Source organism: Lipotes vexillifer, unplaced genomic scaffold, assembly GCF_000442215.2.
Source record: "Lipotes vexillifer unplaced genomic scaffold, Lipotes_vexillifer_v1.1 scaffold117, whole genome shotgun sequence".
In the NCBI taxonomy this organism is placed as follows: domain Eukaryota; kingdom Metazoa; phylum Chordata; class Mammalia; order Artiodactyla; family Lipotidae; genus Lipotes; species Lipotes vexillifer.
In genome coordinates this window covers 893,269-910,651 of record NW_006785593.1, presented here as the reverse complement: position 1 = coordinate 910,651, position 17,383 = coordinate 893,269, and the positions used below count along the sequence as shown (strand labels likewise).

General features: G+C 40.4%; 1 protein-coding gene and 1 pseudogene across 1 annotated transcript in view; both read left to right on the top strand.

The window, feature by feature from the left end:
• Positions 1–17,383, top strand: part of LIN7A (lin-7 cell polarity scaffold A) — a 135,670-nt gene that overhangs the window by 35,906 nt on the left and 82,381 nt on the right. The window contains exon 2 of the mRNA XM_007457661.1: positions 10,064–10,182. Within this exon, the coding sequence (XP_007457723.1) occupies positions 10,064–10,182 (119 nt within the window). The remainder of the gene's footprint in view (positions 1–10,063; positions 10,183–17,383) is intronic.
• LOC103082500 (probable E3 ubiquitin-protein ligase TRIML2 pseudogene) lies at positions 1,021–2,329 on the top strand (annotated as a pseudogene).

The window sequence follows — 17,383 nt, the reverse complement described above, 5'->3', positions numbered from 1 at the left end:
GGGCCCGTGAGTCATGGCCGCTGAGCCTGCGCGTCCGGAGCCTGTGCTCCGCAACGGGAGAGGCCACAGCGGTCAGAGGCCCGCGTATCGCAAGAAAAAAAAAAAAAAACCTTCCTGGAAGCCATACCTAGTGACTTTACACTTACAACAACTTGGCCAAATGACAGAAGAGTCTGGAAAGAGAAGTATGATTGCTTTCCAGCTTTTGTAGTAGAAGAAGGCAAGGGATATGAGGGTTCTGGATGACTTTGGGGTAGATAATTCATATTGTTTGCCATAGTACTCAATAAATTTTTATGGAATTAGTGGACAGTATGCCTTAAATGACCCAGCTCTATCTTCATCCAAGTTCCAGATGCAGATGAGTCATGGGTTAAATTCTGCAGTCTAAATGTTAACCAAGTTAATAAAAAGTCATCATTAAGGAAAGAGAAGATGATAATTGGACTCTTTCAGATGACTGGAAGTTCATCCCACTTAAGTTCCAATATTTTATTGTTTTTGGTTATAATGTTCAACTATTTTAAAGGAAGTCTTTCCAGAATATGTTATCCTGCTATCATCAGGCAGTTGATGATGATTTGATCATTTTTAATTATTAAAATATGTTATCGAGAACTCTGTTTGAATGAAGCTGAGATGATTCTGCTGCTCCCTGAAATTTGACGACCACTGTCGTAGATTTATTATATGGATAGGATTTGAAACTTCACAGGTTTTCTACCTGATGGGAAGAGGGAGGGATTGAGGGAGTAGCTGAACAGACGAAAGCTCTTCAGTCTCCATTTTTCTAGCTGTTTTCCCTGAAGGAAGTACTTAGGATTACAAAGAAAGCACATGGCTGCCAAAGATTTGCTGGATTTGAGGAGTCCAGGATGCACTGATCTGCTGACGCTTGACTGCGGACTGAGGTTAACAAGTGTGTGCACCAGAACACTGCCACTCTTTTCCTTTTCAGAGCACGGGGAGGTGTATTCCACATCAGAAGCAGCCCAATTTTCAACTAGGGCACCTGCCGGCATGTCCAAAAGGCTCCGCTCCCAGTTAAAGCAACAATACCCAGACGATGCCCGCTATGAGATACATCTGGAGCCACCACAGCGGTTCTGCCATGATGACCAAATCATGCTTTGTGCCAAGTACTTCACATCCCAGGAGCACAAGAATCACGTGGTATATGGAGTACAAGAGGCTGCTGAGAATTATAGGAAGTTATTCCAGGAGGTATTGAACACATTGAAGGAGGAACTTGCTAAAAGCGTTATTGGCTGATGAGTAAGAAAGAATGGTGGTGATGCAGGAAGAAGAGCAGAATTTTAAAGTGATGATTGAGTCTGAATATAGGATAAGGTTCCGATTGATGATTGAAGAAAACAAAGTGAACTTCCAAAGTCCTCAAGGGTGCGGATTCAAGCTGAACTTGAGAGAAGCCAGTCAGAACCAACTGATGGAGTCTGCCACAAAGCTAAAGGAGAAGTTCCAGGAAATACTACAGAGACTGAACTGTCTGGGGAGAGAGAGCATGAGTAAACTGAGGGAGAGTGAAGTCAGGCTCTCTGAACAGATCTGCAGCCTCCATAAGATCCCCACAGAGCTGGAGAAGTGTGGGCAGTCTGCCTCAGCGTTGCTCCAGAATGCAAGATATTCTTTGGAAAAGGGTGAATCATTACTGCTTCAGTGTCTAGAGCCCGCCCGAATCACAGACCTGAGTTTATGCCAAATAACAGGAATGAGCAAAATGCTAGAAGTGCCGCAAAGACCTATAACCTTGGACCCTAAAACAGCTCATCCCTGTCTGGTCTTATCTGAGGATCTGAGAAGTGTGAGACTCAGAAATGTGCAGCAGGATGTACCCGGTCACCCAGAGAGATTTGATTTCAGCGCCACTGTGTTGGGTGTGGAGAGCTTCACCTCAGGGCGGCACTACTGGGAGGTGGATGTGGAAAAGGCAACACAGAGGCAGCTGGGCGTGCACGGAAGCTCTGCCAGCAGAAGTGCTTCCGGAGATAAGGTCTTATTCACAGGATCCATCATGGGAACTGATTATACTTTCGGGGCCTTTCCCCCTTTAAAAAGGGTTTCCTGGAGAGAGCAAATGTGCAGAGTTGGAGTTTTCCTGGACTATGAGTATGGCCAGATATCCTTCTATGATGTGACAAAGAGATCCCTCATCTATAATTTCTCTTATCTCGCCTTCCAGGGAGCTCTCAGGCCTGTATTTTCTCTTTGTATTTCAAATGGAGGCATGAATTCAGACTCTCTGAGCATCTGCCTCCCTCATGTTTCTTCTTGTAATGGTACTTTTAGCCCTCAATCTTCTTTGGTGTGAAATCTAAGACCACAAGAGGCCAGAATGTTACAAGCATGACTTTATATAAATTATTTTACAAAGTTATCCAATAAAAGATGTTTAGCACTTGAAAAAAATAAAATAAAATATGTTATCAAGGGGCTTCCCTGGTGGCGCAGTGGTTGAGAGTCCGCCTGCCGATGCAGGGGACACGGGGTCGTACCCCGGTCCGGGAAGATCCCACATGCCTTGGAGCGGCTGGGCCCGTGAGCCATGGCCGCTGAGCCCGTGCGTCTGGAGCCTGTGCTCCGCAACGGGAGAGGCCACAACAGTGAGAGGCCCGCGTACTGCAAAAAAAAAAAAAAAAAAAAAAAAAAAATTGTTATTAATATGAGCACATTGATTATACTGTAATGTATTGAAGGGTTACCTTCCAGGACTTTGGGCAGTGTTATATCTGTTTGCCTCAGTTTGCGATGATGCTATATTTAAAAAATAAGTTTGCCATACCTTTATTCTTTTATTTCTAGTTCCTTTTCCATGGCAGGATAGAGAAATAAATAAGAGCATGGGCACTGGAGTCAAATACCTCTGGTCTTAAATCCTGGCCCTACTAGCTGTGTAACCTTGAGCCAGATAATTCATCTTTCTGAGCCTTAGTTGGTTTTTTGTTTTGTTTTATTTTGTTTTTAACCATACAGTAGGAACAGTAGTAATCCTTTTATATATTTTTGACGATTTTATAAGATGAGCTAAGTAAGGCAAGTAAACAATGAATAAATGATGGCCTTTAACTCACTTTATTCTGGATCACATATTAAACTATCAGTAACCTTAAAGTGCATTTGTGAACCACTTTCTGCATCAGCACCATCTGAGATGACTACTAAAAGAGCAAATTTCAAAGCTTCACCCTCAGCCTCTTTTTTTTTAATCTTAATTTTTAATAAATGGTCCAGGGTTATTTTGTTGTTGTTGTTGACTAAAATTTGAGAACCACTCTTTTCAGCCCTCAAGCAAGGATTTGTTGATCAGATTAGCTTAATCTCTGTTAACAGTGTTGGAGAAGTGGTGCTGGGAATGATTTTAACAATAGATTCCTGAGACACATCTCAAATGGAGTCAAGGTTCTAGAGCCATATTGCCAGGATTCAAATCCTAACTCTACAACTTCCTAGCTCTTTCCTCAGAGAAGTAATTTTAACTCTATGGGTCTCAATTTCCTTTTCTGTAAAATGGAGATAATAGTGCCTACTTCATAGTGCTAAGAGAAGGAAAATGCTTAAAATTCGTGCATACTAAACACTGTACGTGAGAGCAATTAGCAATTGCTGTACGTGACAGCAGTGAGTAACATTGTTATTAGATTTCCTGGGGTGTACCTTGAGAGGCCATATCGGTGATTCTCAACATGGTCATGCATTATATCTCTAGGGAACTCTGAAGATACTAATGCCCAGGCCATATCCCAGAACGATGAAATCAGAAATATATGTAGGTAGGATCTAGGTATCTGTTTTTTGTTTTGTTTTGTTTTTCAGTTAACCCAGGTGATTCCAGTGGGTAGCCAAGGCTGAGAAACACTCTTCCCTATCATTTAAAGGCTCTCCAGGGAACTCCCTGGCAGTCCAGTGGTTAGGGATAGATGGTGGAAGTATGAGCCTGAGAGTTGGCGGACCAGAGGACGAGTCCATTTCAGAAAAAAGTTGTGAGATCTTCTTGCCTTCATTGTGTTTGTCAAGCAGCCTCCCCAGTCGTTATCTAAGATTTCTTCTAATCTGAGCTACCCTGATAAGCCCAGACTTCTGTATTAGTAACCAACTTTTGTAGAACAGCTTCATAAAACAAGTGTGAGGTTCTCAATGAGAACCCTAAGGGAACTCATAAATAAACTACACACACTTTACTGCAGTCATTTTAAGAACAAGTATTTTACTTACTCAAAGGCTTCTTTTGCTTCCTTCCAGACCTTGGCTTGCAGGTTTCTGGTACTTTTACAGAGCTAAAGGGAATCAGAATTTCATTTTAAGCTCCAGTCTAACATCCAATTTATCACTCACCACATCTTTGCAGCACCAGCCAGGCCTGGGCTGGAGGGACCTGATCTCACTCACTCTTAGTTTTTAGCCTTCTTTTGGCTTTTACCATCTGCCACATACCCTGTGACCTCATACTGCTAGATTCCCTTGGGTAGGTGCCAGCGAGATGGTTCATGCTCTAGTGCCACTGCTCTCCAGTTCTCTCCCTCTGATCAGATAGGCAGAGGGCAGGCAGATCACCATGTCCACTGCCTGTGTCACCAGGAAAGGGATTCTAGTCTCCCTCTGCAGGCAACCCCCAATGGCTACAATTGGTTCTATTTGGAACACTCCTCGCTTGGTTAATGCAAGAGAAGCAAAAGACCTAGTATTCTGTCCAAAGTTAATGACTTAACAATTTTTCATGAATTTTCTTTCATCTCACAATTAAATCTTTTTTTTCCTCTAAATCAATTTATTTATTTTTGGCAGTGTTGGGTCTTCGTTGCTGCACATGGGCTTTCTCTAGTTGCAGCAAGCTGGGGCCACTCTTCGTTACGGTGTGCAGGCTTCTCATTGCAGTGGCTTCTCTAGTTGTGGGAGCATGGGCTCTAGGAATGCGGGTTTCAGTAGTTGGGGCTTGCAGGCTGTAGAGCCCAGGCTCAGGAGTTGTGGCACACGGGCTTAGTTGCTCCATGGCATGTGGGATCTTCCTGCACCAGGGCTCGAACCTGTGTCCTCTGTGTTAGCAGGCGGATTCTTAACCACTGTTCCACCAGGGAAATCCCAGTTACCTCTTAATAAGGACTGGAAAAGGCCTATGGTATTACATTAAGTAACAGGACCGGCACAGCTTTGAATAAGTCTTAATATGGTGGATCATGTCTAATTTCTTTGATTGCTCTTTTTTGAACTTTATTTCTCAACTTTGGATGGTCATAGGAATCATCTGGAAGCTTAAGAACAAAGAAACAAACAAAACCTCATGACTGGATCTCACATTTAGAGATTTTGAATAATTGGTCTGGGGAAGCAGGCTGGTTTTAAAACTCCACAGGTGATCCGGGTGAGCAGCCTTTGCTAGGAGCATTGTTTCAGGATGGGGCTGGTACTTAACATTAATTACTTTCATTCATGGACTTTTGTCAATAATTCTGAGACTCCCAGAAGAATCCCATTCAGTATCCTGTTCTACAGGGTATCAAAGAATAATAGAAAATGCAAGTGTTTCTGGAATGCTGGGGCTGAAAGAAACCTGAACCGTCATTTTGTTCACTATCTCTTGAAATGGGGTCTGTGAAACTACTTCAGGATCACTTGAATCATTTGTTTAAAAGGCAAATTCCTGGGCCTTATCCTCATACCTCCTGAATCAACCTTCCTCAAGTGGGGGTGAGGGGTCAGGAACCTACATTTTAATACATTTCCGCAGGTAATTCTTAGGCACACTCATGTTTTAGAACCACTGATTTATAGCAGAGGTTCTTAACCCTGCATGCACATTTGAATTAAATAGGGCTATAAAACTACCCATGCCAACTAGACCAGTGGTTCTCAACCATGGCTGCACTTCAGCATCACCTTGATGGCTTTCAAAAGCCTAATGCCTAGGCCTCCCCCATGCCAATCTCATTGGAATCTCTGGGGTGAGACCCAGGTATCCAAGGGTTTTAAAGCTCCCCAGGTGGTTCCAGTCTGCAGCCAAGGTTGAGAACCACTGTTCCATATATTCTGCTTTAATTCATTTGGGGTGAGTCTCAGGCATTAATAACTTATTGTGGTAATCATTTTGCTGTATACATATATCAAATCATTATGTTGTACCCTTAAACTAATACAGTGTTATATGTCAATTATATCTCAGTAAAATGGGGGAATAAATAAATAATTTTTAAATGTATTCAGGTAATTTTAAAGTGCAGTCCAGGGTGAGAACTCCTGAATAGTCACTTTCAGCTTTTCTGAATGGCTTCTAGTTCGGTCACGTGATACCCTTTAGCCTACGGATTCAGGCTTGCGTCCTTTCCCCCCCACACCAGACCCTAGCCAGTCTTGATCGCGGCTGACAGTAACCTGGAGGTTTAGTCTCAGGAGAAGTTAGTTATATGTCCACCTAGACATAGACCTCTAACCCCTGCCTTCCTAGCTAGTCTCATTAATTAATCCATCATTCATTCAACAAATATAAACACCTAATATTTGTCAAGTACTCCTCATTGAACTATGGATACAATAACAAATAAGATACTGTTCCTGACCTCAAGAAGCTAATATATTTGCAAGGGTGAAGGATGGAGACAGATATGCAAAAAGAGCTATAGCAGAGAGTAGTAATTATTACAATGGATAAGTGAACAAAGGACTGTGGGATCATGGATATGATAGCAACTAAATCTGCCTTGGAGAGTCAGGGAAGACATGCCTAAGGACATGCTATTTAAGCCAAGTCTTCCCTACATGACCTAACACACCCTCCTTGATATGATTTCTCTCTACTGCATCTCTTGCTACTCTTGGCCTGGTTTCAACTTCAGCCATGCTGAACTCTCAGTTCTGTGAATGCCCCACACTCTCTTGGTAAGACTTCAATCTGCATTTATTTGCCTGGAACTTTTTTTCTCCTTTTCCTCACCTGTACCTCCTACCCAGGGCTCTGCTTAGCTGTTACTTTCACAAAGAGCTCCTCCCTGACCTCCTGGATGATGATAAATGTCTTGGTTAGACATCCATGTACTAGCCTGTAGAGCTGCTTTTATAGCTCATGCCCCCTCTGTTGGGTATCTGTGATCCGTCAGACCTATAAATGCCATGAAAGCAAGAGCAACCGTCTATCTCTATTACCACAGTGTCTCCCATGCCTGGCACTATTGGATGGATAAATTAATTGCACTCCAGGAACAGGGGATGATATGTACAAAGTCACAGAGACATGGTGTTCTGTGGCATGTCCTAGAATAGTAAAAAATTTTGGATGGTCAACGTATAGGATGGGCAGGACGAGGTTTCTATAGATGAGTCATAAAAGGTTGGTTGTTAAGGGCTTTGTATGTAGCCCTAAGTGGTCTGAACTTCACCCTTTAGGCAGTAGGAAGCCAGAGATTTTATGCAAGAGAGTATAATAATGAGATTTATCACTCTGGGAGCAGAGTGGACAGTGGACTGTAAAAGAAAAGCCACTTAAAGAACAGTTAGGAGATGTTCCAGTACCTCAGGAGAGAAGTAATGAAGCAAAGGGTTTCCATTCAAAAGGCATTTTGAGATAGAACCTACATGTTCTATGTTGCATGTGGGGGTGAATCTGAAAGATAATGCCATGGTCTAGCTTGGAAGACAGGCTGGATGGAGATGCTATTAATGGAAATATGGAATATAAGAAGAGAAGAGCTAATTTCAGGAAAAAAATATGATGAGCACAGTTTTAAACATGTTGAGAGTTCCAAGTGCCTGTTGGCATCTAGATAGAGTCTTTCATGCAGTTAGAAATGCATACAATTCTTAGCTTGGTATCTTACTGATTGTGGATGTGGCTGGTGTGGTACAGTTGACTATGTTGACTTTCAGTTTATGTATCAAAGGACAGACTTTTGAAACTGGCAGTGTCTTACTGATTTCAGGATTTATGCTTCCTTGGGCTACAATTGGCAATCAGTTGGCAGTACGTCAAAGGAGAGTCTCCATTAAAGTTACTTTTTGGTTATTTTCTTTGGTTAGATACATAAACCTATACCAACCCCACCCTAATTCAGAGGTGGTAGAAATTTTATTATAGGTAGCTATACTGTTATTTTTTTTCTCATTTAGCTGTGAATTCAGAAACGTGTCTCGTTAAGCTAGTGCCGAGTCTAATAGGAACACAAATTGAGGGATGGATGGATGGATGGATGAATTTATAATCTGATGGCAGGGATACGGGATACTTTCTGGAGTTAATCACTTAGGAATTGAAAATCTCTATTCTATACATAAATGCCTAAGTGACTTTTCAGTGAGTTATTGACTACAGCAAGAGAGGTAGAAGAGATCACCATAAGTATTTTTAAAATAGCCTTCATCATATCATTTCCTTTTGGCAATACAAAACCGTCCTGGGAATTTTAAAGCTATGGCTATAAGAGACTGTGTTTCTTGATATATTAACGTGTGTGTGTATAAGTTTTATTTGGGGCAAAATGAGGACTATAGCCCGGGAGACAGCATTCCACGTAGTTCTGAGAAACTGCTCCAAAGAGGTATGAGGGAAGGTCAGTGTATGTGTGATTTTTGTGGAGGGGAATCAAGCACGCAATCAAGCACTTACTTTTTGGAGAAGGTTTCTGCTGGTCCTGTGAAAATTACTGCTAGTCACAAGGAGAAGACACCACCATGAAGGATTTTAGTGCTTTTCTAGATCCAAGGAGATGCAAGAACTGGGCTCGTAAAATCTTCTCCTGAAAATATCTAACTATCTAAAGACCTGTTCTGCCAGTTTTTCCCAAAGCAGAGGGCCTCATTATCGACCTCCACCTTGAACTCCTTTCAGGGGGTGTTGAAGGTCAGCAGCTGCAGCAGCTCATAATTTGATCCTTGTGGAGGTAGATGGCAAGTGCCAGTTTGTAGGTGACAGGGCCCCCTCATTGTCATAAATTCGACCATGGTTTGAGAGGTATTTCGTGACCATTTTGTCCCACAGTGCTAGGAATGCTCATTTCCGGGCCTGGCGAAGATTTTGTTGATAGGCCACTATGTGCTATTATTGGACTAGACCTTACTAACAGTAGCCAAAAGTCTCTGGACTGTCTGTCTTACTAGTCTGTTGCAGTCCAGGAAAAAAATCCCCTCTTGTTGCATCTTGCCATATCTGGAGTTATACTGTTACAATCATCGATCTCATATAGAGCTATATATTTTTGTCAGAGGCTCATTGACACATTTGGTAATGCAAGAAACAACAATCTGGTAAAACAGGTAAAGTGCAAATAACATAGCTAGCGGTATTATTAAAGTCATAAGTAAGAATTAATTTTATTCTTCCATTAGGTGCGGCCCAGTATACCCCCAGGTCATCTGATTTAGTCTGTTCTCTACTGGTCCTTATCTTTCAGGGAAATTATATATTGGCACTGTCCATAGGGCCCAATTTCCTAGCATTATTAGGCTGGTTATCCTTAGTATAATTTAATTGTTCCCAAGATAAAGGGGGGCCTTAAAACTTAAATGACCGTAGCCTGGTGTTGACCACATAAATTACACCAGACTCTGGGGCTGCAGTGATGAATAAACGCAATTAAGTTCTTACCCTCAAGGAGTTTATCGACAAGTGGAGAAGATGCATATTAATCAAATCATCATACTAATAACTGTAAAAATGCAGGTGTGATAAATGTGGAATGTGAAAAGAAAAACTGAAAAAAGCATCTCAGAGGTAAAATTGACAGGATTCATTTGGTTATTGGGGTATCAGAATATACAAAAGACATGCTTCCTGCTCTTCTTTCCTGAAAGAATATTCAAACTAATTTGTGTGACAGAAATAACTTATGAGAAATGCCATTAAGGAAGATGTATTAAGTGACGAATTGTGTGGAACAGATTTAAATGACCTTTTATCAAAAGATGAGATCAATAAGCTATGAATTGTAAATTCTCATTTTGCAATTAATTCCACTTACTTTTCATTGTCACTGTTTTCCTTATCACTGAAATGATGGTACTTTGGTGATGAGATTCAGTTTACTCCATGTCTCTCCATTTTGATTTTTTTTTTTTTTTCATTCAGATGTTGCCAGAGCAATTGAATTACTGGAAAAACTGCAGGAATCTGGAGAAGTACCAGTGCACAAGCTACAGTCCCTCAAAAAAGTACTCCAGAGTGAGTTTTGTACTGCTATTCGAGAGGTATGAGACTAAGATTTTAATAACTATATTCTGCCATATGTCTTCTGAATAGAAAACATGTCTTTTCCACACAAACAGTTGAAACAGTTAAGATTGTAACTGCATCTTAGCTTTCTAACTGCTTGGACAGATGATAAAAATAAGTTAGTCTGCTAAATTCCAAAATTAGATTCAGTTAGGATTTATGCATTCATATAAAACCAAATGTTGATCTTATGGTACCAATGAAGTGACTGCCTCAGCAGGGGACTCTGGCGTGTAGTCTAAACTGTTTAGTAGTCACACGAAGTCATCTGGAAATTCAGGTAGAAATAGTCATAATTAATGGGGACTGAGCTTTTCTTAAAAGAACACTCAGCTAAATCTTCCTCAGGTAAATCTGAAAGAGTAACCTCCTACTGACTAAAGTTATAGTTATCCAGACATTACTGTCTAGTGCAATAAGGGGAAATTGAACAGGCTGATATGCCCTTCAACAAATCTTTATAATGCTTTCCTGGTTAACAGTTTCAAGAAGCCTGAGGTGAAACAAGTGTGTTTAAAATGACTGTTTGAATTTTTTATTGACTGGTGGTAGAATTGACTAATCAATTAATGTATTTCACTGGTTACAGGGTGTTCACTTAAGATATATACACTACATTGTTTTATTCAGTAAGCCCATCACCCGTTCCCTATCAGGTACTAAATAATAATTCATTAATTAGCACTTAAAGTCCATATATCCAACATATTTGTCCTACTAGAAGTCCCCAGTAGTGAATTACTTACTGTCATCCTCTCCAAAGCCAGCTGAACCCAGTGACTGCCAGGAGAGTTTGTTGTAGCAGAGGGCATGCACCTCTCAAGGAATGCTTGTATCAGCCTCCCTTCCTCTTTGCAACTCTACTTGTGGGTAACGCATATTCTGTGCCTCAACAGTGCTAGTTTATGAGTTGTCACTAAGTGAAAAAACCTCAAGTGCCTAAGGCAGAGACCCACAAGACCTCTCTCATTACGTATTTAAACCATAGCCTACCCAATGAGGTTAATATTTGGATTTTGCTGGGATTTGACTTAGACTGTGCTTGTGCTAAATCTTTATTAAGTGAAGGTGTTAACTACTTAATTTTTGGTTATAATGAATGCAGCTTAAGGAAATAACCATAATTCTATCTCTAAGCTTTTTTTAAAATTAATTAATTTATTTATTTATTTTGGCTGTGTTGGGTCTTTGTTGCTGCACGCAGGCTTTCTCTAGTTGCAGTGAGCGGGGTCTACTCTTTGTTGCGGTGCACGGGCTTCTGACACGGTGGCTTCTCTTGTTGCGGAGCATGGACTCTAGGTGCACAGGCTTCAGTACTTGGGGCACACAGGCTCAGTAGTTGTGGCTCGAGAGCTCTAGAATGCAGGCTCAGTAGTTGTGGCGCATGGGCTTAGTTGCTCCGTGGCATGTGGGATCTTCTGGCCCAGGGCTTGAACCCATGTCCCCTGCATTGGCAGGCAGATTCTTAACCACTGTGCCACCAGGGAGGTCCCCTATCTTTAAGCTTTAATCGATGAATTTGACCGAAGACTGAAAGAAAATTCCTCAAAGTGTATGAATTCTCGGCTATCAGCTGCTCAGTGGGAAAGGTATAAGATACGTAGAAACTCCACAGGCCTCCTGTAGTCACTCTGTAGACTAAGGCTAAGTCCCCTATCTTTCACAGAGTGCTACTCCCCTGAGATTTGGTGGCTGACTTTTCATCTTAGATATCCTATCACCTTTCTATTTCCACAGAACTAACTAAAGAATAGGAGCCATCAAATATCTCTCTCTGCTCACTGGGAATTTGGCTTGTGATCAGTGCAAAGTCTCTACTTTTATGGAACTTACATTCCAGTGAGAAAATGATGATAAATAAATATATAATACAATATCAGAAAGTGACAAGGCTATGGAGAGAAGTAAAGCAGGATTAAGGGAGTATGGGTAGGGCTCTATTAAATTAGGGTGGTCAGAAAATAACCTAATTGAAGGAACAAGTCACACAGGTATCAGGGGGGATAGTGTTCCAGGCAGAGGAAATCACAAGTGAAAAAACACAGAGGCAAGAATTATCTCAGTCCATGGAAGGAACAGTGAAATAAGGAAGGTAGGCTTCCTAGAGGCAGCTGGAGAGCAGATCACACAAGGCCTCGCAGGCCATGGTAAGAACACTGGACTCTATCCTAAGCATGATAGGAAGCCCTTGGAGAGTTTTGACCTCACCTGATTAGCTTTCTAAAAATGTTCCTCTGACTACTGAGAGAATACAAGTGTCTGTGCAAGAGCAGAAATAAGAGAGACCAGTAATAAGGTAAGGAGTAGGTCACGTAAGAGATGAGATGATGGCAGCCTGGACCAAAGTGACAGCAGTGCACGTAGTGGGGAGTTGTCAAGTTCAATGTGTATGTTTTTGAGAATAAAGACAATAAGCATTGACATATTGGATATATGGATGAGAGAGAGGCGTCTCAATGGATTCTTAGGTTTGGACTTGAACAATCGGATCAGTGGTGATATGATGAGGTGGGAATCTCTGGGGGTGGACCAGGTTTGGAGAAGACTATGCAAGAGCTGTGTTCTGGGCATAGTAAATTGATGGTCCTTTTCAGACATCCACGTAGAGATGTCTGGCAGGTATCTAAGTCTGAAGCTTAGTGGAGCAGCTGATGCTGGAGATGTAAATGCGATGTAGATATCTGTTCACATAAACACACAGGCCTTCTTCTTTAAAGACCTTGGTAAGGAAAAAGAGGATGGGAGTAAGAAAGAAAATGAAAAGAAATATGGAGACATTGTATAGGCATTATAAATATATCTTACGAACTCTGTAGTAAAGTGTGCTATGTTTATCATTAGTGGTCCATGCAAATCTATAACTGATCTATAAGGAGTCCAAAAATTTCAGAGGGGGAAAAAGAGATGATATAATTTATCTACCTTACATTTTATAAACTTGGACTAAGAAGATTAATTTTATGTTCACAGCACCGTCCTTAGTAATAATTTTGTTCTTAAAGGCAATACATGTTAAATAAATAAATAAATAATAAATAAAAAATAAAATTAAAAAAAAGGCAATACATGTTATATAGAAATTGATTTGGTCCCTTCATCTTGGCTAACATTTCATACCAGTTGCATAGTATTGTTTATATTTGTTACGTCTGGGATTTTTATTATTCTTATGGGGTTGTTTTACACTAACTGTGGGAAGTAATGATAAAAGTGTAAAGCCTATATGTATACAAAAATTCTGAATCATTGAATAATATTGCAAATCCATCTAGTGAAAATTTCTTCAATAAAAATATAAAATATGAATACATTTTGCCAGTCAGGTGAATCCATAAGCCAATAAAATACAACTAGGAAGTACGATGATATAAGATGATGAATACCTGAAAATAACATCTAATTTCACTCCTGGTCTCTTGGGTACTGCCTGTTATGCTGGCATGAAACCTTAGAAGTTTTGGTTTCTTATTCAAATAATGCTCAGAATTTCTGTGGTTAAATTATTTGGCTTTTCAGAAATATTTGCCAGTAAATACTTTTCAGTGTGAAAGTTATAAATGTCAGGACAGTTGGAGAAAAGAACAAGAACTACAGAGGCACCCTTCTTAGTTGCACTTAACCAGAGCAAAAACAGGTAGGTCACACCACTGCCAACAAGACTGTAAAGCCCAAATTATGCTTTAAAAGAAAGCAGGACAAGCTATTGCCAGTTTTGTTTTTGCCATATACATGTGTGACAGTAGTTATTGTTTTATGTTGAGGCACTCCCATGTTTTGCTTTACATTTGGGTGAAACCACCGAATCAGCTTCTGGCGTATGTGCAGCACTTATATGGGAAGAATAGTTTCATGAAATTTTATTTTGTTTTTTAATGTGGATGATTAAAAGAGATTAGGTGTTCTCTCTACTTAACTTTTTCTGTACTCTGTAACAGAGACTGAAAAAGTTTTGTTGAGATCAGTACTGAAATGGGACCATCTACGTATACAACTAAGAAAGGCATTGATCTATTAATAAATGAGTTGCACTTGAATGATAATCCACACCCAGCTTTATTCACAGAATACAGATAGTAGTTGGCAGTACTTACCTTGCTTGTGTTTTTTTGCTCAGTGATCTTAACAAGACCTGATTAATAATTCAGTTGTACCTATTCGGTGCAAGTAATTTCGGAGTACATGGCAGGGAAATGGGGTGACAGGTGATGCTGCTTTTCCAAAGTGAGAGGTACCGGTTGACAAAAGAAAGTTCACACAAAGTTTTGAATGAGAGATGAACTTTAAAAATCTATGCTACTGGGCTTCCCTGGTGGCGCAGTGGTTGAGAGTCCGCCTGCCGATGCAGGGGACGCGGGTTTGTGCCCCGGTCTGGGAGGATCCCACATGCCGCGGAGCGGCTGGCCCCGTGAGCCATGGCCGCTGAGCCTGCGCGTCCGGAGCCTGTGCTCCGCAACGCGAGAGGCCACAGCAGTGAGAGGCCCGCGTACCGCAAAAAAAAAAAACAAAAAAACTATGCTACTGATTCCCAGTAAAAATCATCTCTGCCACTTTAAGTGGCTTCTTCACGTTTCAGTTCATCACTGTATTAATTAGCTTGAATGACCCAAACTTATAAATTAAAATATAAGGAAAAATAAGGGTTGAAATAAAAGGATTATAAAATGTTGATTTTTGGTTAAGAGAATTTCCTAAGAGAATTAAATTGCCGTTCAGATAGCTCAATTGCCAAAAGATGCACTTTTTCCCAACACTTTATATTCTTGTGCTTCAGAGTGAGAAATCAATAGTATATTGAATGGTCATATTTTAAGAGAAAATCCAATTTCTGCAACAGAATACCAAAAAATTCCTTCTGAAACTAAAATGATAAAAAAAACCCCCACACGAACAAACAGAATTAGCCATCTATTTACTATCATTATCTTCCAAGTTTTAAAGCCTTCAGGCTTCCTGCTTTCCAGAGTGATATGCTCACTGATCTGGTGTATGCTGTGCTGCTGAGAGCAGACCGTGGTGAGGACTTACTCCTACATTTATGCCTGTCGCTTGCATATTTGAACCAAATATACAGAACTGAATGACATAGTTACCCAAAACTGCCTTCCTTGGCTGATCACCAGGTGGTATGTGCTAGTATTTTCTAATACAATAGAACTATAGAATAAGAAAATAAAACCAACTCTACATGGAAGCTATCATTCTGTGATAGTGGATTATTGAAAAATATTCCAATTCTCCTCTCCTTCTTAGGACATATTACAGTTGGACTTCTCCATCCTCCCTTCAGCTACATGTGGTTATGACAACTGCTTTGACTAAGGAAATGTGAGTGGAAGGGTGCTTGCCACTTCCTCATGGAAACCTTTGAGTCAGTGCAGTATTTGCTATGTTCCCTTTCCTTTTCACATGACTAGTGATGTTTTATATGATAAATGATCTATCAGCCTGGATTACAGAGTGGGAAAATGAGAAATGCAGGCTTTAGCTAACTCTTAATGAACATGTAGGATCAGCAAGCAGTAAACCTTTGTTACTTTAAGCCCCCAAGATGTTGGGATTATGGTACCACAGCAAAACTCAAGCTATCCTGACTGATACTAAAATAGTCATCAGACTCAAATACGTTTTCTATTAAATCATGCCTCTCCATTTTCGTAGCTAAAAAAAGTAAAAAATAAAATAGTCATCAAGCCAAATTTACCTTGGAAAAAGGTTATAAGCAGTATCAACCCTTTTACTGCTATAAAACAAAATTAATATTTAAAAACTATGTTGTGTTTTTAGTAAGCTGTGATAAATCTTTTTAAAACTATGTGAAATTATTATCTGATATAGTGTACCAATGCCCATTAGATGGCTCATAAATTTTTAAATGTTGAGACACTTTGGTCATAGATTGCATTTGCTTCTAGCTTATCTCCCATTTGCTCCTACTCTTTTTTTTCTTCCTTAGGATGGAGCTCATTAACCCTCCTTCACTACCTCCCACCCCATCTAAGTCTCACACCACTTCTTTATGAAGGGTTTCCTTTGTTTTATAGACTTGAAGGTATAATCAACATAGAAGAAATAGTTGGAATGTATCAGTCTGCTATTTAAGTGCTCTTAGTTTCCAATGAGATTTTTTTTTTTTTTGGAGGGATGTATAGATTGAGAATTATCACCACTATGCCTTCCACTGGTAATATGTGGAAAATGTCACTGCTAGACATTTTGTCAGATCAGAGTGAGCAGCAAAGTCATTAGAGCCATACTGTAGTCAAGTTTACCAGTGTTTGAATCCCAACTTAGCTACTTATTTTTGACCTCTCTAAAATTTCGTCAGTTTTTAATAGTGGGAGTAATACCATCAGCCTTGAGGTGATTCTGATAATTAGAGATCATACATGTAAAACCTCCTAGTACAGTCTGGTAGCCAATAATTACACAATCAGTGGATGCTATTATTATTAAAGAGTAGAGTCCCAAATTATTACTGGGTACAGTGTTTTGGTAAGTCAGGAAATAGTTAACAGATGGGAATAGAAATGGTAGTTTCTATAGACTAGATCTAAGAAAACCCATAAGACTAATAGACATATTCATTGCCCCACTGTCATGCATTAAAATAAATTGAGCCATTGCATCCTAATTCCACAGTCTCATGGGCCATAACTTTATGACTCAAGTGCTCATTCCTGATGCTGTTTTGTACAGCATCTTAATCTACTGTGTGCATGGAAACACAGATGGCAAATGTAATGAGCTTTATGAGAAAGCTAATGATTGCTTGTATAATAGCATATAGATTTCTAATTACTTTAAGAAAACATATCCTTGGGTCAGTAGCGACAAGATGAGAGGAAACAAGGATACACAGATGGAGAAAGAAGAGTTGGAGGAAGGGAGAGTGAGAGGAAGAAAGGAAGAGAAGGAAGAGGAAGGAAGGGAGGAGGGAAGAAAGAAGGAAGGCTGGTTGATGCTAATCATGGCATAATGTACTAACTATAATATAATGGAAAGGGCTTCCCTGGTGGCACAGTGTTTGAGAGTCCACCTGTCAATGCAGGGGACACGGGTTCGTGCCCCGATCTGGGAAGATCCCACATGCCGCGGAGTGGCTGGACCCGTGAGCCATGGCCACTGTGCCTGCGCGTCCGGAGCCTGTGCTCCACAACGGGAGAGGCCACAACAGGG